The 26,589-nt window shown below is 41.2% G+C and overlaps 1 protein-coding gene across 1 annotated transcript in view; it reads left to right on the top strand.

Annotated features, from left to right (window-relative positions):
- Positions 1-214: 214 nt before the first annotated feature.
- LOC130907376 (adhesion G protein-coupled receptor F5-like) overlaps positions 215-26,589 on the top strand; it is a 54,120-nt gene continuing 27,745 nt past the window's right edge. The window contains exons 1-10 of the mRNA XM_057822376.1: positions 215-772; positions 1,882-2,097; positions 2,164-2,331; positions 8,778-8,930; positions 16,748-17,206; positions 17,756-17,838; positions 17,943-18,004; positions 19,637-19,761; positions 19,876-20,091; positions 20,243-20,443. Of these exons, the coding sequence (XP_057678359.1) occupies positions 697-772; positions 1,882-2,097; positions 2,164-2,331; positions 8,778-8,930; positions 16,748-17,206; positions 17,756-17,838; positions 17,943-18,004; positions 19,637-19,761; positions 19,876-20,091; positions 20,243-20,443 (1,759 nt within the window). The 5' untranslated portion in view covers positions 215-696. The remainder of the gene's footprint in view (positions 773-1,881; positions 2,098-2,163; positions 2,332-8,777; positions 8,931-16,747; positions 17,207-17,755; positions 17,839-17,942; positions 18,005-19,636; positions 19,762-19,875; positions 20,092-20,242; positions 20,444-26,589) is intronic.

A 26,589-nucleotide genomic window follows, 5' to 3' on the forward strand; every position in this document is an offset into this window, starting at 1 on the left:
TGCGCTCCCTTGCAGTGAGTCTCTTCCCGCCGAGCTGCATGGGCTCCTCGTTGGACGTAGACTGCCATCCAGGATCAGAGGAGGGAAGAGACGACGGATTGGAGACCCCCATGCGCGCCGCTGGGGCAGCCCTCCCGATGACGGCACTTGTCGAACCGCTGCGCCACTCCAAGCCTCTCTCGCGCTCCCGCTCGCGAAGTCGATTGTCCAAACGTACAGAAAGACCAATAAGGTCCTCCAGATCGCCTGCTTCATCGCGGGCAGCCAGTTCATCTTTCACCAGCGGATTTAGCCCCCTCCGGAAGATACTGCATAAAGCCGCGTCGTCAAAGCCGCTCTCTGCAGCGAGGATGCGGAAAGAGACAGAATAGTCTGCGACAGAAAGTTTTCCCTGAGTCAGGTCTAGCAGGCGACTGCCAGCTTCTTTACCCCGAATGGGATGATCGAAAACCTTCCTCATTTCCTCCACGAAACCAGGAAAGGTGTTCCGAATCTCGGGGTACTGATTGCTGATCGCCATGGACCACGCTGCCGCTTTACCGGTTAGGAGGCTCATAACGAACGCGACTCTGGATCTATCGGAGGAGTACGTGAGGGGCTGTTGGTCAAAAACCAGGGAACACTGATGCAAAAACTGGCCGCACGAACCAGGTTCCCCACCATAGCGGGCCGGGTGAGGAATGTTTGGCTCACGCAATGAAGTGGCAACCGGAGCAGATGGCGCAGCGAGGGGACCGTGCGTCGACGCCGCGGTCGCAGGTGAAACGGGACGGTAAGCGCAAACCTGATCCACCCGTGCCTCCAGAGAGCACATATTAGCGGTGAGGGCTCTTATAGCCGACATAATCTCATGCAAAACACGATCGTGCGGGCTAGCGTGCTGTCCTGGCTCGCCGTCTGCTTGGTCCATTGTTATGGCCGAGATATTCTGTTACGTCCGCGAATGCGGAAATAAGGTTGGACCAAGCAGCAGACAACAAGCGAGGGTGGCGTTCAAGGGTTTATTAATAACAAACGAAAAACAACACGCGATTGCGGAAAGGCAGAAAAACAAAAAGGGTCCGTGACAGTAGGTCGACGGGGCTCGGTAATACAAGGGTTTATTAAGCACTAACGAAAAACAACACGCGATTGCGGAAAGGCAGAAAAACAAAAAGGGTCCGTGACAGTAGGTCGACGGGGCTCAATAATGCAAACTCGAGGGTAACTGAGACAATAGGCAGATAGCCGGTAAATACAAATTCTCAAATACCTGCACAAGGTAGAGATACGCCGAAGAGCAGCACAACAAACAAAATCCTAGGCAGGAATACGCGAGAGTAACGAGGCAATAGTGCGAAAATGCAATGGCGATCAGCAAGCAATATCTCGGCAGCTTTCTTCGGGATCAGCCGTGCTTAAATGCTGTGTTGATGAGCCGCATTGAGTGCAGGTGCGACGTCAGGAACGCCCCCCACAATGAGCTCTGTAACAAAACATAATCTAACCAGCAGCAGAACGTCACAGGGGAATGGCAGCGGCGTAGGTTGTCACATGAGTGACACAACTAACATTGTTACGATGCAGGCTAATTACTCTAATAATAAGAACATTTCAAACATTTTTAGCATATGACGGAAACTATGGCGCATTCTCGTCATGTTTTCGTCTCGTCAGACGAAAAATGGCATTCGTCTCGTTACGTTTTAGTCTTCCAACACACGTTTTTAGTTTGTTATCATCTCGTCATCGTCATGAAAAATTTGTTCGTCGATGAAATATTTTTGTTAGCGTCATTGTTGACGAAAACAAAGAATGATACTGTCAATTTTAAATCAAAATGACTGGTCCTAGCTTAAGTTAATTCCTGCTGTCATCTCTTCTCTGCTCCTCTTGTTTCAGTGGAAGTTGTCATTGTTGTGGAAACTGCAAATATCCCTCAACCGTTAGAAACGCTTAATCTAATGAGACTTGCTGTGGGAACTGTCTCCTTACCATTGAAGGTATTAGATGTGCCAAATGATTCTTTCCAAGTGGAGGTATCAAATGTGGGAACTGTCTCCTTACCGTTGGAGTTATCAGATAAAATATTGATGACAGATTGGAATTTGACCACAGGTGAGGATTTCTGTTACTCTGTTTTTAGGTTAGTTAATTAACATTGTGTTACCAATATGTTTTTAGCCTGCTATCAAAACTCTACCGAAGGACTTCAATGTGAGTGTGAGGATTCATTTGGATGGCCATGCGACTTCTGTGACACTTACGGTGCATGCAGCAATGCCACCACTTCACAGTGTAATTGCATAGGTGGAATTCCTTCATTTGGGCAGTTTTGTGAACCAATTTCAAGTAAGTTGATTGGATATATAACTGTTTAAATAACTGTATTCTATGAAAGGTAACACATTATTTTTGTCGACCAAAATTGGAATATTGCATAAAATCTATTTGATCTACAGTAGTACCTCTACTTATGAAATTAATTGGTTCTGGAAGTAGTTTCGTAAAGTGAAAATAGAGACGTGTTTTTCATGTCAATACAATAATCTATTCCAAGCCCACCAAAATTCAGAGATAAATCTTTCAAGCATAACAATGTATCAAAACATATAACAATGAGATTATTGCACAATAACAATGAAATAAGAGTTGTGCATAATGTTAAAAAAAACAAAAAAACAAAAAAAACAAAGAATAAAAGTTAATAAACATATATTGCTGTCGGAACACGAAGGGCAAATGAAAAGGACGCTAGGATACAGATATTCACATAAGTAGAGGTCCCTCTTAGCCAATTACATGCCAGGAAGATGCTCGGCAACAGCCAATGGCAGAGCAGCTATAAGTATGTTATGTTCAGTAAACTCTGGGAACTGAGAGTAGCAGCCCATACTGTATTTTTGCCTTTCGTATTCTGAAATCTGTTTCGTAACAAGAGGCAATATTTTCCCGTTGAGGCCTGTCTTAGCTTGAAAATTCCTTATGTAGAGACGTTTGTAAGTAGAGGTACCACTGTATTTAAAAAGATGTGAGGCTGTAAATACTGTCAGTTATGTGTGCATTCATAAGTGAGGATTAAATACAAAAGTTTGCAGTGGAAACTTACTGTTGGAATCGTCGACTCGTTTGCCACTGTCACTGTACAGTGTCTGAATGACTTGTAGTTGTGGAAGTAGTCCTCCTTCAATTTCAGAAAAGATCACACAGAAACATTCAAATTCTGAGTTCACTAACCAGATATGGACTGGTTTGAGGTGGTTACCCAAAACCTGTAGCGCTTCTGGAATAACATTTCTCTTTTATGAAGCAATATTTAATACATTCTCAACCTTACATAACAAAGTATGGAGATGAACTTTTGGTATTGACCAAATACTTATTTTCCACCATGATTTGCAAATAAATTCTTTAAAAATCAAACAATGTGATTTTCTGTTTTTTTTTTTTTCCCCCCACATTCTGTCTCTCATGGTTGAGGTTTACCCATGTTGACAATTACAGGCCTCTCTAATATTTTCAAGTGGGAGAACTTGCACAATTAGTGGTTGACCAAATAATTACTTACACGACTGTACATCATTGGAAAGCTTAAAATCTCAATTTTCTGGGGCAACAAAAATTTTGAACAGGAAGGCATTTAAAAAAAATAAAAATAAACAGCAAAACCCTAACTGGAGGCGAGAGCACGCGAGAGCAGAATTAAAGACGCCAAGATTTTAACGAGATATTATCGCGTACTTACCTTGTTTTAATTAAAAAACTCCATGAGTGTCAAGACACAGCTGTGAATGGCCACAGCCGGATTTTTTTTATATTTTATGAGTGAAACATGGTGATATAACAAGTGTCGTGATGCAGAAATTGCAAACAACAAGGGGTGGTTGAGATGTTTTTTTTCTTCTTCATATATTTACCCTTTTAAACGGTACATATCGAGAAAAATGTGACAGTAACAAGAAAAATACAATTAAGCGACAGTTATGAGGTAGATATCCGTGACTTTTTTACAGACTTTTTTTTCATTGTGACGTAATTCGTTTAAAAGTCTAAAATATGCAAGTGAATAATTTTTAATGTCGTTTTTTTTTTAAACTAAAATTTTGACATCAATTAATGATTCTAAGGTGAAAATGACAGACATTTTGAATAATAAATATAATTAATTACCTTCTTTTTATGGCTAGGTTGAAACAAAAGCGGTTGCGCGACCACTGTAAACGGGGGTTTTCAGGGTAAAACGGACAAATTTAAAATTGTTCGGAGGCTTAGTGCGCCGAGAATCTGCTCTGGTAGCATATACTGGACTGTCTCAGAAAATTAGAATACACAATATTCTAATTTTTTGAGACAGTCCTGTGTATATATACAGGACTGTCTCAGGAAATTAGAATACACAATATTCTAATTTCCTGAGACAGTCCTGTATATATACACAGGACTGTCTCAAAAAATTAGAATATTGTGTATTCTAATTTCCTGAGACAGTCCAGTATACAGTGCCTTGCAAAAGTATCCGCCCCCCTTGAATCTTGCAACCTTTCCCCACATTTCAGGCTTCAAACATAAAGATATGAAATTTAATTTTTTTGTCAAGAATCAACAACAAGTGGGACACAATCGTGAAGTGGAACAACATTTAGTGGATAATTTAAACTTTTTTAACAAATAAAAAACTGAAAAGTGGGGCGTGCAATATTATTCGGCCCCTTTACTTTCAGTGCAGCAAACTCACTCCAGAAGTTCAGTGAGGATCTCTGAATGATCCATTGTTGTCCAAAATGACCGATGACGATAAATAGAATCCACCTGTGTGTAATCAAGTCTCCGTATAAATGCACCTGCTCTGTAATAGTCTCAGGGTTCTGTTTAAAGTGCAGAGAGCATTATGAAAACCAGGGAACACACCAGGCAGGTCCGAGATACTGTTGTGGAGAAGTTTAAAGCCGGATTTGGATACAAAAAGATTTCCCAAGCTTTAAACATCTCAAGGAGCACTGTGCAAGCCATCATATTGAAATGGAAGGAGCATCAGACCACTGCAAATCTACCAAGACCCGGCCGTCCTTCCAAACTTTCTTCTCAAACAGGGAGAAAACTAATCAGAGATGCAGCCAAGAGGCCCATGATCACTCTGGATGAACTGCAGAGATCTACAGCTGAGGTGGGCGAGTCTGTCCATAGGACAACAATCAGTCGTACACTGCACAAATCTGGCCTTTATGGAAGAGTGGCAAGAAGAAAGCCATTTCTCAAAGATATCCATAAAAAGTCTCATTTAAAGTTTGCCACAAGCCACCTGGGAGACACACCAAACATGTGGAAGAAGGTGCTCTGGTCAGATGAAACCAAAATTGAACTTTTTGGCCACAATGCAAAACGATATGTTTGGCGGAAAAGCAACACAGCTCAGCACCCTGAACAAACCATCCCCACTGTCAAACATGGTGGTGGCAGCATCATGGTTTGGGCCTGCTTTTCTTCAGCAGGGACAGGGAAGATGGTTAAAATTGACGGGAAGATGGATGCAGCCAAATACAGGAACATTCTGGAAGAAAACCTGTTGGTATCTGCACAAGACCTGAGAATGGGACGGAGATTTATCTTCCAACAGGACAATGATCCAAAACATAAAGCCAAATCTACAATGGAATGGTTCAAAAATAAACGTATCCAGGTGTTAGAATGGCCAAGTCAAAGTCCAGACCTGAATCCAATTGAGAATCTGTGGAAAGAGCTGAAGACTGCTGTTCACAAACACTCTCCATCCAACCTCACTGAGCTCGAGCTGTTTTGCAAGGAAGAATGGGCAAGAATGTCAGTCTCTCGATGTGCAAAACTGATAGAAACATACCCCAAGCGACTTGCAGCTGTAATTGGAGCAAAAGGTGGCGCTACAAAGTATTAACGCAAGGGGGCCGAATAATATTGCACGCCCCACTTTTCAGTTTTTTATTTGTTAAAAAAGTTTAAATTATCCAATGAATTTTGTTCCACTTCACGATTGTGTCCCACTTGTTGTTGATTCTTGACAAAAAATTAAAATGTTATATCTTTATGTTTGAAGCCTGAAATGTGGCTAAAGGTTGCAAGGTTCAAGGGGGCCGAATACTTTTGCAAGGCACTGTACATCTTGTTCTATCAAACAAAACAGCTCTTTTGGCATAAAATACAGCAGTTTATTTTAAAGAGGGGTGCAAGAGCAGAAACTGCTTTTTCAGTCTTGTCTGTGTTTTCCGCAATATAAAATTTTTTCGGTACCCTATTGGGACTATAGCCGGATTCTCAAAATCAGGTGACTCAGACTCGGATGCAAAAATATGCATCAGGACAGCCATTGAAAATATCAAAATTTTAGAATTATTGAGACCCCTTTTTTGTTGCTGAGATTTCCTCTTGCTGTAGTTTATATATTCAAGATTAGTTTAATTTGAGAACTTGATGACACTGGTTTTGCTATGTATCTACTCATAATTTATTTCCCCATTTTTTCTCCCACTATTTCCCCATGTCGGACAGAACCACCACCAACAACCAGAGTTATTGTACCATGTTTGAGATGTGTGACTACTCTTTCAAATCATTAGTCAGAATCAATAGAAACCGCAATCAATGAAGTCCAAGTGTAAAGTCTTTATTAGGTTAATGCTTGTGCCCCCAGAGTGAAAGTTCTAGCTTTGTTGGCAACCCGTTGTTTCCACGCAACTTTCCTGTTCATCGTCTCTTCATGAAATATTCTTTGTGCCGATTTCCATTGCATCTCTATTAAATTCTGTGTTCTGCATACAAATTGCCTAGTGTAGATGGTGTTTTTTGGCAGACGGAATGACAATGTCAAATTTTGTCATGTCTCTTGCACGTGGAATGTTGTCTAAAGGCACGTAGAAAGACAATTTTTTTTTTTTTTTTTTTTTTATTACAAAACGGCTTCAAATCAACAATGATGACCTGAGACTTCAATAAATAGTTTGGTCTAGAGCTACGAATCCAATGAACACAGCATTTCTTTTAATGATAAAGCGCAATTAACAGTACATTATTTTAAAATAATTAAACCCACCGCGACATCACAACAACATGTAAACCAGTCAGGATTTAAGAGGATGTGCAAAATGCTAAAGCTAATGCAAATGCTAATGCTACGAGTTACTTTGAGAGTCTAAGGATTAGTCGGTAAACATCTTAAAAGGCTAAAGCAACATTGCATATTTTTTCATGCTAGATAAAAAAAAAAACAATATTTACAAAACAGGCAAGCCTGATGCTTCTGTAGAAGCCTGCCTTCAGTGTCCTACCGGGGTCCTACCGTCAGTCAGCTGCTGCTACAGTTGCCCACACAGATGCCTGATCAAAATCCTTCATTTCCTGTAATAGCTCATTGAGATATAATTTAAGCTTTGCTAGTGGGGTTGTGTTGTTGATGGAGAGGTTCTAAGCATGCAGATCTGTGTTCATATTGCAGAGGCATTGGATAGATATCCAAACAAGCTCAACTTGTATCGCACCTTTCACAGATTGGGGTCAAAAGGTGCATATGCAACGTTCACACACCATTGGTGTATGAACATACAGTGTGTCATAAAAGTGAGTGCACCCCTCGCATTTCTGCAGATATTTAAGTATATCTTTTCATGGGACAAGTCGAGTCATATAACATTTTGGAAGGAAAATGACAAGCAGTATTCAATTTGGGCATCTAGGGATGTACATAGTTTCTAAGGGGTGTACTCACTTTTGTTGCCTGGGGTTTACATATTAATGGCTATATTATGAGTTAATTTGAGGGGAAAATAAATTCTAACTGCACCTTAAAACATGTTTTGTTTTATCCTTCAGATAACTGTTGGTGTGATTTTGTCTAAACAAATAAAAGTTGATTTTGACTTAGAACACATCCATAACTGAACAGTATGGACATGCAGGGGACAATGTTTTTTTAGGTAACCTTTTGGTTCCTCGGTTTTAATATTATTATTAATAGTTATTGTTTGTTCCGCAGCCCCTTTGAGCTCAATTTGACCCCCTTAGAATGCTTCAATATGCACCAAAATCGGCAGGCAGGTCATGACAGGTGCAATCTTTGATACCGTGTAAAGACGAATTCAAAACACTATGTAGCGCCCCCTAGCAGTCATTCTTTGTCCCGCCGACGCATTGAGCCCTACTTTGACCCCCTTGGAATGCTTCAAAACTCACAAAACTCAACAGCCAGGTGAACACTTGTGAAAACTTTGATAAAATGTAAAACGAAAAAAATAAAATAAATCAAAATATGCGTAAATGTGTGCTGCGCCCCCTAGGAACAAAACCAACATTTCATTTTATTTCATTTTTTTAAGGTGGAAGAGGAGGTAACAACGTAAAGGTTAAAACTTAGAACACATCAGTAGTCAGTACTCTACGAATAGGATACTGTAATGGAGAAACTGGGGTCTCGCTGATTCAGGTTGATTTTAGCTATGTTCACGTCAGTGTGTTGGCCAAACACCACTTAAGGCCGGCTCAAAGCAGAGGCAATAATGGCACTGGGACAGGCTGTTGGATTTCTCCTTTTCCTTTGATACAATTCCTCTTCAATCACCTTTAAACAGTCCTTCTTTCATCCCAACTGTCCATATAGGTGTGGAACTTGTTGTGTGCTTGAGTAGGTGTTTGTGGTTATATTTGTGTGGTTTATCTGGACAAAAGACATAAAAAGAAACAATGAATAAATATACATTGCTTAAATTCAAACCATTACATTTAAACATGTAGATGGAATATTCGCTGTTAAGCATGAACCATTTTCTACCCTCCAGCACGGCACTTCCGGTTTTGCACAGTTATTCGGAAGGCGGATTCAGTCTACTTCCGCCGCGCTATGCCGCAACTTGACGCTGGTTTTGGACTGCAACAGGCTAACAGACGATCATGCGAAAGAATCAGACGAACTATCACAACAACAACAAAAGGTAATCTTAACAATTTGTCTACGTTAATATGAATGCTGCTTGTGATACTCACTTTGCATTTACGCACAGCACTGAACAAACACACAATTTTAGGGCCCAAGTTTACCAGATGCATGATCGCTGCGGTTCCGGTTCGTCAAAAACAGTCAAATCATACCGGCTGCGCACGGCTGCGGTCCGCCAACTGCGTCCCCCCGTGAGCTCTCGCGTGATCGCGCACGATAATGTGCCATTTAAAACAACGACAAACACACGGAGTCTGTACTAGTGACGAGATCTGTAGTTCACTTGAGTAAACGAATCCATTCCAGTTCGTTCAGTAAAAAGATTCGTTCAAACAAATCGTTCAACGAATCGTTCGCCCCCCTCATCTCCCTTCCCGCCCAAATGAATCGTTTGGTTAGTGAACAGGAAGTGACGTTGCCGAACGAATCAACAAAGACCGCTTCGCAGTATAACTGAACGGGAAGTGACATTGCTTGGTCCCTCCCTCTCTTGCACACAGGCTCCTCATTGACTGCTCGTCGTAGTTTCAGAAATGAGTGACAGGCGATATCATTCTGCTTTCACAGACAGCCTCGTCTCCCTCCCGCTGCTGCAAAAGCGAGGGAGAACTTCCGCGTCGTCTGTCCTAGTTCTATGGGCTCAAAGTCATGGCTCGTGTTTGCATTTCGATTTAGGACACGGTTAAACATTTTCCTTTTGTGGGGGGAGTGGGGGTTTGGGGTCGGGGGCGCACGGACTTTCTTTAGCATGTTCTTGATCACATATACAGTGCTGCTGCTACCAGCCAACGCAGCATGCTTGCTGTCACGAAAATAAAAATAAATCGAAAGTTTAATTTCTAAATATGGAACGACCAACACATCATATTTACCTCTCGCTCTGTTGTATTTTTGTTTTCATGCTCATCACTATTATTTTTGGCCACTATTGTTAAAACTAAAGTGTAAATAGCTAGTTGTCAAATGTGCTTCTTTGAAATAAAAACAATACTACATTTTGATATTTGCCAGTTTAATTGCAAATCAGTATTAAGATGATCGTATTGAATTTTTGCACTGGTATTAATAAATAAAATAATCCGGTCAGCTCCCCTGTCGTCCCTGCATCTAAGATCATCAAACGCTGACGAGAAATAATTGTTTGCTCTTTACGATGTCGCCTTTCTACTCTCATTAGTCTGTTAAGAAAAATGTAGACATATTGCGACATCTCCCGTGTCCGCGTGCGTTGTTTTTGGGCGCTTGAGTAGCACATGATGGACGGATGGACATAATTTGTCAAACCAACCAACACCCAACACGCTGACACGAAAAAAATAAATAAAACACTCGGGAAAAAATTGACATGTACATACGGTTTCATTGCAAATCAGTATTATGGTGATCATACTAAATATTCTTTTTTTCTGTGCACATATGAGGTAAATATCGCTGCCATGAAGCCTCCATATAGTGACAGTTCTCTGCCCCCTTCACTGCCGTCACGCAACCGCCGCTCAGCTTTTGCTTGCCTCGTAGCTACCCGTGTTTTAAATTACTGTAAATTTGATTGTATGTCGTCATAGGTAGACCCGAGTCTGTTGAGAAAAGTAGTACACTAAACCATGCTCGCTAGATTTGTGTGGTGTTTTTGTCTGTTTGAGCAGCATTTGATAGGCTCCACGTTGTGCACATATGAGGTAAATATCGCTGCCATGAAGCCTCCATTTAGTGACATTTCTCTGCCTCCTTCACTGCTGTCACGCGACCGCAGCTCAGCTGTTGCTTGCCTCGTAGCTACCCGTGTTTTAAATTACTGTAAATTTGATAGTATGTTGTCATAGATAGTCCCGAGTCTGTTGAGAAAAGTAGTAAACTAAACCATGCTCGCTAGATTTGTGTGGTGTTTTTGTCTGTTTGAGCAGCATTTGATAGGCTCCACGTTAACAAATATGTGACAGTCATTTCCTTTAATTTTTTGACTGGTTCACCGCATAGTAATTACTGGAAAGTCAAGTTAGCAGCAAGCTAGGTCAGGAACCGGAGGACAGAGTCACTGAACGGGAAATGACAAAACTCAGTCTTGCCCCCCTGCCTGCACGCTGGCTGCTTATTGGCCACACGTGGAAGTGAGTGACAGACGCCCTGATTCTATTTCCGCCCCCTCCCCTGCCCGCGATGAGGCTGGCGTCTGATTGGTCATGTGCGATGTCAGAAGACGCTGCTGCTTGCTCAACGCCCTCCCACGCAGCGAACAAGCACCAACTTCATAGAACGAATCAGTGCAGATGGTGATTAGTTCGGTCTCGTTCACCCAAACAATTCGTTCAAAAACCAATACAACACTAGTCTGTACTCATCAGAGAAGCAGAGAGAGAGCACATTTTTTTCCTTGCATATTGATATTGTAACGTCTGCTAAGCAGAAGTTTGGCCGCGAAAACAACACACGAGCTTCAACACCTTTTTCCTCTTTTTCTTTATTAACTTCCCGCCACCTCACCAATGCAAAAACAACAACTATATACACTGACGCTTCTAGTCCACCAATCGGAGAGTCACCTTGGTGCACCAGCACACCAATGACAGCCCCACATTGGTCCATAAATTAACCCACCGATGACAGCCCTCGCGACGCTACAATATTTTAGTTGTGTCTGTCTCTTAATTCCAGATTGACTGCATCATGTTGAGATCAGGGCTCTGTGTGTGGGGGAAGGGGGGCTATTATGCCCTTGGTTGTGTTGGTGTGTTCATATCTTTGTGCACATTTAAAATTTATGGCACATAACATTTCATAGAGCTGTTATTAACAACTGTTAAATAGTCTGTAATATTTATAAAATGGATAGCGAATTATATACTACACGAACTAAAAAACAGCTGCTGCGGTCTGCCAACTCCGTTCCCTCTTGAGCGCTCACGTGATCGCGTGCTACAATGTGCAATTTAAAACAACGAAAAACACACGGCGTCTATACTCATCACAGAAGCAGAGAGAGAGCACATTTTTTCTTTGCATATTGATATTTTAGTTATGTCTGTCTCTTAATTCCAGATTGACTGCATCATGTTGAGATCAGGGCTCCGTGTGTGGGGAGAAGGGGGGCGGGGCCCTATTATGCCCTTGGTTGTGTCGGTGCGTTTATATCTTTGTGCACGTTTAAAATTTATGGCACATAACATCTCATAGAGCTGTTATAAACAACTGTTAAATAATCTGTAATATTTATAAAATGGATAGCGAATTATATACTACACGAACTAAAAAACAGCGTACTTGGAATTGGCGTCTCAACACTGCAGATTCCTGTGCCCAGCGTAAACTGTTGGTTTTTCTATGAAAAGTCAAGTAAAATGTGGGAAAGAAAGAGAAACGTCTTGAATAGACCACCAGGTCGAAACTTGCGGGTGTCTATTCTCTTTCGTACTTTCCCCCCTCGACTCTGTATACAAACCAACAGTGTGTGCGCCGGGCATGAGAATTTCTGCAGTGGGACTTCCAGATACGCTGCTTTTTTTTTTCGCTCAAAGTTGTCAGCATGTCGTGTGTTTCATATCATTGCCAGAAAAACACACATAATAGGACACCTTGCAGCTTCGCTTTTAATGCTGTCCTTATAATAACGATCTGCTGCTGTATATCACTTTGTGACTTTCCACCTCCATGATGAAGCGCTCATCATCCATCCTCACTCGTGTTTAAACCGTGATTAGGCACCTGGGCTTTTGACGTCAGGCCCAGCTCCGCCCATTTTGTCGGATGCGTGTCCGGCAAAAATAGAAAATAGCCTATACCATCCGGCGGGCATGTGGCACGCCGGAGGTGGTTCGCAGTCAATCCGGAGCACTGACGCGGCCAGTATACGTTGAACAATAGGATATAATGGGAACTGATTGGCTCCGGCGCTATTTTTTACCGGAGTCGGACCGGAAGCGCAACGATCATGCATCTGGTGTACTTGGGCCCTTCGACGTACGCTCGCGTCGTGCATCCACCCGTGACTTTCTTACATTTAACTTCCGCATTCTGGTAGGGTGCATGCGCAATCGAACTTTTCAAATATTTACGTTAGCCAAACGTGGGAATCAAGTGATGCTGAAGGCACTAAACGAACAATATGAACAAGTTAAGCAACCAATCACATAACTTTGTAGCATTTTATACAGATACCATACGCGGTGCCCAGACTGCCGTTAGTATTGCATCCAGTTTTCTTTGGGTGGGCACTGCCCCCTCGGTAACGCCCCTGCACTGTACGCTTAGTACATCACATATGAATGAGACCAGGACGGATTCAAAAAATTGGATTTGGTCCATTCACACTAAATGTAGCATATGAGCAGAGAAATCGGAACTGACCTGCAGTGACCACAACAGGGGGTATTCCAAATCTATCTCCAGGCGGTTTGGGCAGAACTGTAGTAGAGAAAAAAAATATTAAACACTTGATGTTTTCACTGAAATAGTAGAGTCATTTTCCAAGCTACTGTACTACCTGTGGCAAAAAGTATAGAATCACGAGTCTTGGAGGATGTTCATGCAATTGTTTACAGACATGACCCAAAACTAAAGTTATTTTACAAGGCAACATTCTGGCGTTAAAAAACACTAAAAAAAATAAAGAAAAAAAAGATGTGGTAGTCGGTAACAGTTAAGTTTTTAGACCAAGCCGAAGGGAAAAAAATATGGAATCTCTAAATTCTAAAGAAAAATAAACGAAAAAAACAACTACAACAGAAGATAACACACCACTAGTGCTTTGTAGCACCACCTCTGGCTTTTGTTACAGTTCACAGTGTCACAGGCATGGACTGAGTGAATGAATGAGTGACAAACAGTACTCTTCATTAATCTTGCTCCAACTTTTTCTGATTGCTTTTACCAAATGAGCTTTGCTGGGTAGTGCATTTTCATGGACCCCTTTTTTTAATTTTTTTTTTTAACTTCCACCACAGATTTTCAATTGGATTGAGATCTGGGCTATTTGCAGGCCATAACATTGAACTTATGTGTCTTTCTACAAGAAATGCTTTCACAGTTTTTGCTTTACAGGGTAATAAAACACTAAGGGGCTGTGAGATATCAATAGAACCATTATGTGGCAAGATAACAGATATTAATAAAGTTAACAAAAAAAAAAAAATCACATTCATGAGAAATTATCGAAAATAGATCGAAAATTATGAACATTTCCGAAAGTATTCCGGAAACAGCCGTATGGGGCGGAGACATCACAACAAGGAAAAAAAAGGTCGAGGCAGGTGCCATCGTTGTTTATCGACGAGAGTTGCGTCCGTGATTATAAAAAAAATCGCTAAAATGGTTCAAACCTGTCATGCTATGTGGTGTACAAATAGCCATTTGTCGCAATATAGTACCCATGAGTTCCCGAACGCGAGAAAAAGAGCTGGACTACGCAGACAATGAGTAAAGTTCGTCAGTGCGGTTTTGTGTGGTGTACGTTTTACACCTGAAAGCTATTCGAATTATGGACAAATGAAATCAGGTTTTGCTAAGAAATTGCTGCTGAAAGCAGATGCGGTGCCCACACACACGCGCAGCCACCTAAATGTCCCGAGATATCAAGAAAGAGGACGGTGGCTGGCTCTGATGATTCCACCCCACCACCCCAGGCAAAGCAAAGGAGGGAAATGGCCAGAGTGAGTACTCTTTTATAATAAAAAACATATCACGCATTGGAAATATGACTGGACACATGTATAAATTATCGCTCGTAAAATATATACAACAAATCCTCTAATCCAGACATGTCCAAAGTGCGGCCCGGGGGCCAAATGCGGCCCGTGGTCAAATTTCATCCGGCCCCCAGCCTCTGTCATAAGATCAATAACGTCTGGCCCGCACAGAGACTTAATAAATTGTTCAGCAGTATTGCTACCAGCATATGAAGTAGCTTACACATTTTCTCCTTATTTACCCACTAAAAGGCAGCAGCACTCTAAGCAACGTTACCCCGTGTGACATTTGACTTTCCAATTTCAAAAAGTTGATGCTTCACGGATAGGTGGAAATTGGACTATTTCTTCACTAAAATGCACAACAATGGTGTCTGCCTCATTTGCAAAGAGACAGTTGCTGTTTTTAAAGAGTTCAATGTGAGGCAATATTACCAAACAAGACATGCTGACATGCACGACAAGATTACAGGGAAGATACGCAGCGAGAAACTGAAGCAACTTGAAGCTAGTTTAATTTCACAGCAGCAATATCCCGAGAGTCGAACGCCACAAAGGCTAGTTGCGAGATTCTTGAAATTATTAAATAAAAAAAATAATAATAATGAAGCAAATGTGACACAAAGAATGGCTTGCATAAATTTGCTTAAACATATTGTTCTACGTAAAGGACGTCAGCCAAGGTCGGCCCCCCACTTTCTTACCACACCAAATCTTGCCCCCTATGCAAAAAGTTTGGACACCCCTGCTCTAATCCCATTCATATATTTGTGTCGGTTGGCAGAGCGAAAACCTATGATAGCAGAATAAATGATAATTATCCTATACATTACTTTATTTTGCGGTCACGGTGTATCAGCTTCACAGAAAGAAATGCAAAACAAACCATTCGGTGTTTCATCAGTGTGATTGCTCCCCTCAGTGATCCTTTTATTAGGCTGCATTGGCTTTCGTTTTGGCTCAAATTGATAACCCAAAACACCAAACAAAAAAAGATTCATAACTCACCTCGTCACCATTAAAAGAACGTTCGTTCGGTCGGATTCGTCGCTGCAGATAGAAACAAAATTGTCCGCCATCATCGCCGCCGTTCAGTACTAAGCATTGAGCCGGTTGTTTCCTTGTTGTGGCATCACGCACACAATATGCTAGATTTCCGGGATCTCGGGCGCCGGTTATTTTAGCTTAACAATCGATCCAAATTTCTATCATTTTCTTGGTGTTGCGATGTCTGTAATTACACGGTGTCATGATATGAATCCAAAAGGCATGCCTTTATCGATAAATGATGGAATATTAGCATTTCCCCAGGTGTTGTCGTACCCTTTAATGGCAAGATGGACTGTCATCATGAAAAATGATTTCATAATCCCCAAATGCCATTCTAATATTTTGACCTAAGGCAAGTTTCCAAAATATAAATGTAAACTTAAGCATTTATTGAAAATGTGATGACAGCCATTTCCCTAGTGGCTTTGCCTGACATTAAGCCACATATCATCAATGACTGTTGAATTTCGTTTCAAGCAGTTTCCTACATAACTCTCACTGGAGGGGCACCAAACAAAAGTTCCAGCATCATCACCTTGGCTAATGCAGATTCGCCACATTGAAAAAATACACCTGCCTGCAGTGCGGTCCACTTCTCATCTAGGAAAAACCTTGTCGTTTACTTCCCGAAATGCTGCTTGCTATATCAGCAGTTCCAAATATGGGCATTGCTGCCGCTAGATGTTTGACCCTCAGCAACTGAACAAATACCTTGTAAAGGTTAAAAACGTGGTGTTTTGAAAGCTATTTGCTCTTTTCCTATGTAGCAAGTCAATTACATTTATTTGGCAAACCCTTCAAAGCTGGTTGCAAATTTTTGAGTGACGAGTGACAGTGGGCTATCTCCCTTCTCTAGTGTTTACTTTTCGGTAGCATATTCTGCTTATCTCTTATTCATCAAGCTGCGGTCCCTAAGAATTTCCCTCAAAGAGCTGACTTTTTGGATACTTCAGAGCAGAAATAAAGGATTTGACCACATTGTTCTTTTTTAAATAGTGGACTTTCACTTTCAATTTGAAAGTCATTTTGTGAACCTAAGAGTTGTGGGAAAAAATGTTTGATTCATCTACATTTAATTCTTAAGGTCGGCCTACAACTCCGCCCACAACCCCGCCCGCAACTCCGCCTACAACCCCGCCCGCAACTCCGCCTACAACCCCTCCCGCAACTCCGCCTACAACCCCTCCCGCAACTCCGCCTACAACCCTGCCCGCAACTCCGCCTACAACCCCTCCCGCAACTCCACCTACAACCCCTCCCGCAACTCCGCCTACAACCCCGCCCGCAACTCCGCCTACAACCCCGCCCGCAACTCCGCCTACAACCCCGCCCGCAACTCCGCCTACAACCCTGCCCGCAACTCCGCCTACAACCCCGTCCGCAACTCCGCCTACAACCCCGTCCGCAACTCCGCCTACAACCCCGCCCTCAACTCCGCCTACAACCCCGCCCTCAACTCCGCCTACAACCCCGCCCGCAACTCCGCCTACAACTCCGCCTACATCAGGTGAAAATGATCCTCCAGAAACCCAGGATATGAGAGGTGAATCAGTTACAAAATATATACATACGTAATTAGTTATATATTTCAATGAAATAACTGCTTTGTAGAGTTTTCCAATACCCGATATCTGCCGACAAAAGAATTTTGAAATGATATCGGTTTTTCATTTTTGGTTTTGGGCCAATATGCATGTTGCCTTCAAAATGTATGCAGAAGCCTTTGCACAAGATTTGGTCACAACTTACCACAGCAGTTATGCTTATTGACCATTAGACGTCTCTAAATGTGATTTCAACAATAAATATTGTGGTGCAATATAGGCACTTTTTCCATAACTGCAGTTTAAGAATGTTTATTTGGAAAACCTTGAAGTTGTTACAGTTATCATTATTAAAGTACTATCAGCCATAATATGTCATGAAGGTTACGACCGAATATGTTATGAATATGAGTATGGTTTTCGTATCAGTATCGGAATTTTGGAGTTGGACACTATCGGGATATCAGTTATTGGTTAAAAGGTCATTATCGGACAACTCTACTACTTCTTATATGAACTTATACTGACAAGCTGCCTTTTCATTTTAGAGACGTCACTTACATTGGATATTGATTTTGATGACTCATTCAACAATGAAGAAAGTGAACTTAACAGGGACTTTTCAAATTCCGTAAGTTATAATTTGTAATGATTGCTTCAAAGAGTGCTCGTGATTGCTGATATTGATTAATCTTTAAAACCCCTATTTTGGGTGCGCTTACCCTCTCAAAACAGATGGAAACCCAAGCTGAGATCCACATTCCAAGTCTAGTCTCAGTATTGCTTTTAGGCTTCAGGTATATTTAATTCTTTCATTTAAAATTTGTCACACTTTCCATAATGATTTAACATGTGTCTTTACAGTGCCTATGACAGCAAAAAGCATATTTATTTCGTATTTCCCGTGGTATTTTATGTTCCCGAATGAAATGGACCTCTTGGATGTGTGTGGAAGCGATCGATTTATTTATTCAAGTTTTTTTAATCCCGTGCCATGAAAACTAGTGACTTCCTGGACTGAGGAAGAATGCGAATGTGACATAAGCCGGGTCAACATCTCACAATACAGCCATTGCTATATAGCATGCAAATGGACTGCGGATTCAGCTGATTTCGCGGATTAATTCGTTTTTCGCATCACACCAGCCCAATGTGCTGAAGGCTTTTGTTGCTGCACCAGGGAGAGCCTTTTTGGGTTTTAAAATGTTCCTGTTCATCACAGAGAATGGCCAAAACAACTCTGGGACCATTGGACCGAGGAAGTGAATAAACTACATGTTTTGTATTTTGTCAAATACTGGGATCATGGCACACATTTTTATAAGGAGCTGGCTTACATTTTACGGGTGACAATGCTCCTTGTCTTCCGAGAAGGCCACTCGGCCTACAACCGCCGACTTGTCACACACCATGGTCTCTTCCACCCCCTCGGTCCTCTTTGTGTGGCCGCCAATAGACCACTATCCTCGGGTTGGCCACGAGTAGCTCCCCGCTCTGACGTCAGCCGGTTTGTCCATCGAGAATCATTCCCGGCGACAAGCATTGCCAGCCCGCCGTGGCCACAGCAGAACGACGAGCTGTAACTTGCTCGTCGCCGGGGGCTGGCCGATCCAGCTCGCTCGGTCCTCTCTGCGTGCCTGCCGAGAAGGCGAGCAGCCCCCCGCGCTGACGTCGGCCAGTTTGTCCACCGAGAATGGGCTATTTTAGGGGTTTATTCCCGGCGACGAGCACTGCCAGCCCAACGTGGCCGCAGATGAAAGACCGGCCGAAACTCGCTTGCCGCCGCGGACTGACCGATTGGTGAAGACAATCAACCCTGCCGCCGTGTGTGACATGAGTCAGGGTAGTTTTGTGTGATTTTTCGTTTTCAAGATGCGAGGATAAGACTTGGAAAAGCTGCTCGGTTTGGGTTAGCATGTCGGCTAGCTGTCATGCTTCGTATTTTGTTTACGCTCTTTCCTCCGTCTCCGAAGCCGGGGCAGGGAAATGACAAAAGCCGGACTAACTCCGGTGGCATAAAATACCGTTCCAGAGAGGAAGAAGTCGCCAGTTTTGACCATTATGCAGTAATTTTGCCCTGTCGTAATAAATAAATACATTTCTAATATTTCATATTCCATTCAGCACAAGACTGTTATTTTTCATGCCCATACCATTTATTTAGCAATTGGGGAAAAATACTTAAGTAAAAAGAATGTCCTGTAAAAATATTGGAGTAGAGAGATTGAAACAGTCCTTTAACTGCTCCCCCTTGTATTTTCCTGGTTCTGAATCTTCGCCTTCAATGGGCTGAATTCTAAATCAGATGAAATCATGACCAAATCTTAAAAATTACAAATGAAAAGTGAAGCAGCATTAAACTTCTTATCGTGTTGCTATTATTAAGGTCCCACATGATGTTTCACCTGCTGTTAAATGTCTTTACAAAGGGCTGGTAGCACAATTGGTGATATCCTAATTGTTGCAAATACTCCAATTCAAGACGCAGCCATTGAAGCATTCCTAGCGGGAATGTTTAATGACCTGAAGAACATTTACCCTGTGGTGTTCGAGAGTAAGTAGCTACGTTATTATAAAAAAAAAAAAATAAAAAAAAAAAATTTGAAAAAAAGGAACCTTTTAATGTCATATCACCATGACTGACACTTTCTAATGTCTTCCATCAAAGGCCGCGCAGGCTTAACGTTTGAACCAAGCCCTGTATTTTTTGGAGAGACTTTGACTGTGACGTGTGGCCCACCACCAAATGATCTAGACTTTCGTATCACTTCATCAGAGTGGAGACTTGATGGTGTCGTAATAAATGAAGATAATCAACACAGCTTTTCACGAGAAAATGGACTCGAAAGACTTACCATCAGAAATTACTTTTTCACTGATGATGGTAAGGAACATCTTAAAAATTCACACAAAAGTTCACACGAGTTTAGAACACATTTGAAATCTCTGCTAGCATACATTGAAATTTATTAACAACTTTGCCTTAAATGTACTTGGAGTTCGAGTTTTGTGATTCAATAACTATTTTATTTCAGGACTCTATGAATGTAGGCTCTTTGATGGAGAATCCGTTTACCAGAGTAGCTCTGTTGAACGTTTCTTAATTCAGGAAACACCCAGAATCAATGTAGTTCCCCTCCAGAGCAATCTCATATGTGAGGTTGGGCAGCAAGTATCGGTCCAGTGCTCTGTCCAAGCTCCCTACCAGGTGATGTTAAGAGGACTCCCAGGAGAAGGTAAAAATGAAACAGGAAAGCATGAACTTGATAATTTGTATTTGTCAAAATGTGCAAATCTGAAATTGACGCAATCATTGTTAACTGAGCCACATTTTGAGTTCAAGTGATTTTGTAACTGTTGAAGGGGTAGCCAATCTTATAGCTGAAAATGACCCCCACAAAATGAGGAAAGAAAAAAAACTGACCAATCCATCACACAATAGTTGTTGTGGACCACACACACGAAAAAGTTCCATCCATCCATCCAGACTTGGGCACCGCTGCTCTAAATGATATGTTAACTTTCTAAAAGCTGACAGTCTAAAATCCCGCTATCTGCCTCTTTTTACAATGTCCATGCACAATGTTCGTTAAATGCTACCTGTATGGCCAACAAGATTTTTTCCAATTGGGCACGTGCGCTTAGGTTCGTCTCTTGAAGGAAAATTTTTGTGTACCTGCAAATAATTTACCACACAAAAAATAACTGGAGCCACGAAAGTGTTAAAATTCAAAATTATAATTGAAATAGAAAACTATGTACAAAAATTTACAATCACTGCCTATTTGAGCCGGCTCTCTAGTGTACAACACAACTCAAATTGGTCCAAGAAAAATAATAAATTAAAGTGTCCCTTCAAAATAAGTGAACAGTGATCCCAATTTACAGTATATGAAAATAAAAGTGCACTGTTCAGTTTTTTTTTTCAATCCACTGCAGAAGCAGTTCACAATCCTACCACACTGGAGAGGTAGGAGTTCAGTTGAGTCTGTTCTCATTTTAAACATAAACAAACTAGGGCTGTCAAACAATTAAAATTTTTAATCGAGTTAATCACAGCTTAAAAATTAATTATTCGTAATTAATCGCAGTTCAAACCATCTCTAAAATATGCCATATTTTTCTGTAAATTTTTGTTGGAATGGAAACATAAGACACAAGATGGACATGAACATTCAACATACTGTACATAAGTACTGTATTTATTATAACAATAAATCCACAAAATGGCATTAACATTATTAACATTCTTTCTGTTAAAGGGATCCACAGATAGAAAGACTTGTAGTTCTTAAAAGATACACTTGAGTACAAGTTATACTAATTTTATATTAAAACCCCTCTAAATTTTTGTTTTAACAAAATTTGTCAAATTTTCAATCAAAAACTTAAGTAATAGCTCGCCATTGTTGACATCACCGAGTGGTGACGTCACATCGGGATCCCTGTCGTTCTTCCACAGTGTCTTTAAGTACGTAAGGTAGTGATTGAAATACACCACAAGGTGTCAATGACGAGTTTTAAATTAATTAGAGATCTAGCCAAGGCATCAAATGATCAGCTCATCAACAAGCTCTGCAGGAGCCTGATAACGATCATGAGTATTTGATTCAGGTGTGTTAAAGGAGGGAGACATGGAAAACAAGCTGGATAGTGGCACTCGAGGACCAGGTTTGCTGACCCGTGGTATACAGTATGTTCTGCGTTGTGTTCAATTAAGCGTGTTAAGAAAAAGATCGTCTCCTGTCATTCTTCCCCACGTCGTTCACCACAATACTTATAATTGTAGTGAAAGAGTTGCCAAAGCTTAAGCCAATAAAAGGCGCGGTCCAATGAACGCCTGTGTCCACTCGCATTTCTCTGCCTTTTCGCTCTCAATGTGCTAAAACGGCGTCATTGTAAACTGTTTGAGGCAATGCATGAACGGGATATTCTGTGCATGCCTTAATTGCGTCAAATATTATAACGTGATTAATTTTTAAAAAATAATTACCGCCAGTTAACGCGATAAATTTGACAGCACTAAGAAAAACAATACAAAAATACATTCAACATTGTAAAGAAAAATCAAGTCAACATTGCAATTGTCCACAATTTAGTAACACAGACAATAGGTTTTATGAGTGCATGATTCAACTCAGGTGACTAAATTTTTACACTTCAGTAGGCCTATAGTTAGCACATTTGCAGTAACTCACCAAGATGCTTTCAAAGAGCTTCACTAACTCCAGGCTCAAGGAACTCCGGTTCCACTCCCTTCTTTATTCGTCAACATACAGGATGACAATTATTTTCCTCACTTTAGTCAACAAATTCTTATTAACACCCGAACTGGCCAGCTAATGCTAACGTTAGCGCCTAGTAGGTCAATAGGCTAAAGTTACCAAGGATGGGTAAACTGAACCTAAACCCTAACACCGTCTCCAACTCAGCCCACGCTGATAGGAAAGTGCTACAAAAGGTTAACTTGCTTTTTGGAGGGATATTAACCGTAAAATGTTGAATAATTCGCTCAGTGGCTCTCCTATGCAGCACCTTTCTGCTGGAGCAGCTCACAACGCGGTCAGTTGAGAAGGGGTTGGTCTCATCGTGTTTTTGGTAAATTTCCATTGGCTTGGTGCTACAGCAGGGGGGTGGAGACTTGTTTTATATATAATTCACATTTAGTGAATTGGATCACATGTAGGGATAGGAATTGTTACGATTTTTACGATTCCGATTCCATTATCGATATTGCTTAACGATTCGATTCTTTATCGATTCTCTTATCTATTCTAATTTGGACTAATGGACTGTATGAGGTTCTGGGTTCAATTTGTTTTATGGTTCATTCGCCTCAGGGTGTCGGTTAGAACACAAGGAGCGGAGAGTGGAGTTGGTCTTTGGCACTTTTAATCCAACTTGGCAACAGGCACAACTAGTGTTGCACCGATACCATTTTTTGGCCCCGATACCGATACCTGGCTGTGCAGTATCGGCCGATACCGATACATTACCGATACCACCCCGTTTATATATATATATATATATATATATATATATTTACCGTATTTTTGGGACTATAAGTCGCGTTTTTTTTCATATTTTGGCTGGGGGTGCGACTTATACTCAGGAGCGACTTATGTGTGGAATTATTAACACATTATGATATAATTTCACATGTTATTTTGGTGTTTTGCAGTGACACTAATGGTTTTGTAAAGTTGTTAGCATGTTCTTATGCTATAGTTATGCTATAGTTATTTGAATAACTCTTTATAGCTATGGCCACGTTCGCGTTCTGCCTTTGGCAGTGTATGTTCAATTGTATTATTGACTTTTTTATCTTGTAATGGATGCATTTTGTTTGTGGCACTTTCACGCCCACGTGAGGGCGCACTCGCACTTGTTTACGTGACACGCCAGAAGAAGACGGACAGCTACGTAGCTCTGAGTGAGTGAGTGGGCGAGTTAGCTGGAGAGAATAGACGGATGCGAACCTACTTTCATTACTTTAAAATCATCTCTACAGAGGCAACGCCTGCGTGTATCATCTCTTCTGTTGTTGTTGTGTGTTTTCCACCCGCGATCGGACACTTAGAGCCAGTTGTGTGGTTGTTTGAACGATGTGCTAATGATAGCGAACGCATGCTAACCTGTTACTTATTACTAATAGTACCAAATTATCATTTATTTACGTTGATGCGAACCTGTTTTCTATCGAGGACTAAATTGATTCAGCAAATTATACGGACGTCCAGCATTGTCTTATGCGAGTTCGCTGTATAGTCAGGACAGGCCGTAGCGTAGGACAGTATATTCACATTTCGTTGTTCATGCACTGTACACTGTACATTTATTTAGCATGTTGTTCTCTATTGTATTTTTATATTAAATTGCCTTTCAAGATGACATGTCTGTTCTATGTGTTGGATTTTATCAAGTAAATTTCCCCCAAAAATTCGACTTATACTCCGGTGCGACTTGTATATGTTTTTTTTCTCTTCGTTGGGCATTTTATGGCTGGATCGACTTATACTCAGGAGCGACTTGTAGTCCGAAAAATACGGTATATATATATATATATTTTTTTTTTTACCCCCCAAAGAGCTACATAATTGGATGTGAAATCACTGCTATCAAGGCTTTGTCAGGCTGTTGCTTACCTTTGCAAAATAGGAAAAAGACTAGTACAAAGTGAATAGTCTACTAAACTCTAGTAGACAATAGTTGAATAAACCTTTGGCTGAGAGCCAAAGGTTTATTCAACTATAAGGCCAAAATAGTGCTACATTTATGAAATTAATAAAACATGTATAATGCTAGCACAACAGTAAGAAAGTAAAAATAAATTCATAATAATAAACTCAGAATGAACTGAATAAACCTTTTTAAACCTCTCAAAGGCCAAACAGTGCAACTTTCATGATATTATTGTCACATTCTGCTGCTGGTTGGATTGTGTCTTGTTGCTGGGCTGGTCATGGGGGCTTTCCTGACGTCGCACCTGAATCCAATCTCATCAGCGCAGCATTTAAGCACGGGTGATCTCAAAGGTATTTTGCCTTGCTGATCGCCATTTGACATCTCGCACTATAGTCTCGCTACATTTGCTTGTTACGCCCCTGCATTTGGTTTTTTTCTGTTAGTGTGTTGCTCTCGTTTGTAACCCTATACCCTGTGCAGGTATTTGAATGTTTTTATTTTGGCTTTTTGGCTCGCTGCATATCGTCTTAGCAAACCTTCGAGTTTGTAAAATTGAGCTCTGTCGACCTGCTGTCACGGACTCTTTTTGTTATGTCTTCTATCCTGCGATCGCGTGTTATTTTTTGTTTGCAATCATTAAGCCCTTGTACATATTCCCCGCTTGTTGTCTGCTTCGAGTTCCCACCTTGTTTCCGCATTTGCGGACGCTAACAATTATAAGTAATAATAATTGACCACAGCATCCCGTCTCTCTATTAGCCTCCTTTTTTCGGGAGGGGGGAGTCCTTTATTTCTATTTCTGAAAGGTGGCAACCCTACTTTGGAAACAGTTCCCAAATTACTGCGGCATTTCTTTGAGTGAAACACAAAGCCCTTTGGATACCACTACTCCTCTTGCATGCTCAAACTCGTTGTGTTCGTTCACATTTCGTCTTCAAATGTTTTATCAGGTTCGAGGTATTGAAATTGGCCAATTTAACTCCACATCTCGAAACTTTCAGGCCGCAAATCTTGCATGCAGTCATTGATTTTAATCGACGGGATTTCTATTTTGAAATACTTCCCGACCGCCGCCATTACTCCTGGTTTGTGTTTCCTCCATATGAAAAAGCTGCCTTGTGATTGGTTAGGAGTGGCTATTGGCCCGCTCTCATTGGTCTGGAGCAGGCCAATAGCGATAGCTGCTTGATGTTCACGTGTCATCACACAACACAGAGACAGAGTGTAGTGAGCGCCAGGAGGAAAAAAAAAAGGCTGCGGTCAAATGTTATAAAATTGGACCGGTAAATGGTATCGGCGCCGTCTTTGTTGGTACTCGCCGATACCGATATATTTTTCTTATAGAGTATTCGACGAGGAATACGATAGCCCATTAATAGACTTTTTTGGAAAACTCACCATTTCTTTAACTAGTCTCATGAATAATGACTTGGCCTGTGAAAATAAATGCATAATCACTCGGCGATGATTCCTCAGTTTATACTTGGTGGGTGATCCATCTTTGAATAATCACGTAGTCTCATTTGTTGAATCGGATGTGTGTAACATGCGTAAGTTACGTGACGTGAATTGTACTGTTTGGAATCGATAAGAGAATCGTGAGATAAACTGCCAAACAATTCCATGGAATTGAAACACATCCCTAATCACATGTAAACTAAAAGTATTGAAATGTAAATACAAAATTAATTATATTAAACTCCATCATGTTATTATTTAATTAAAAATATTTACTCAATTATCTATTGGGTTACACTACCATCCATCTACCAGTCGATCTCTGTTCCTACCCTCACCTATGGTCACGAGCTGTGGGATACAAGTAGCCAAAATGAGTTTCCTCCGCAGGGTGCCTGGGCTCTCTTAGGCTAGGTTCATACTACAGGTCTTAATGCACAAATCCCATTTTTTGTCAAATCTGATTTTTTGGCGTGCCTGTTCAGACTGCCTTTGTCCATCGAGACCATTCAATTATTACAAATGCGTACTAATTCGCAGTCCGACACGCGCTGAGCAAGAAGACCCGCATGTGCAGAAGCATCAAAACAAATGACCACACATGCTGGCTGTCATCCGTCATTCCAGGGATATCATATTTTGCTTTTCAAAAAGAGGACACAAATAACAGACATAAATAATCCCCGTTTAGGCTTATATTCAAAGTTTATATGGATCGATAGCATGCACGCACTGTCCG

Source organism: Corythoichthys intestinalis, chromosome 19 (assembly GCF_030265065.1).
Source record: "Corythoichthys intestinalis isolate RoL2023-P3 chromosome 19, ASM3026506v1, whole genome shotgun sequence".
NCBI lineage: Eukaryota > Metazoa > Chordata > Actinopteri > Syngnathiformes > Syngnathidae > Corythoichthys > Corythoichthys intestinalis.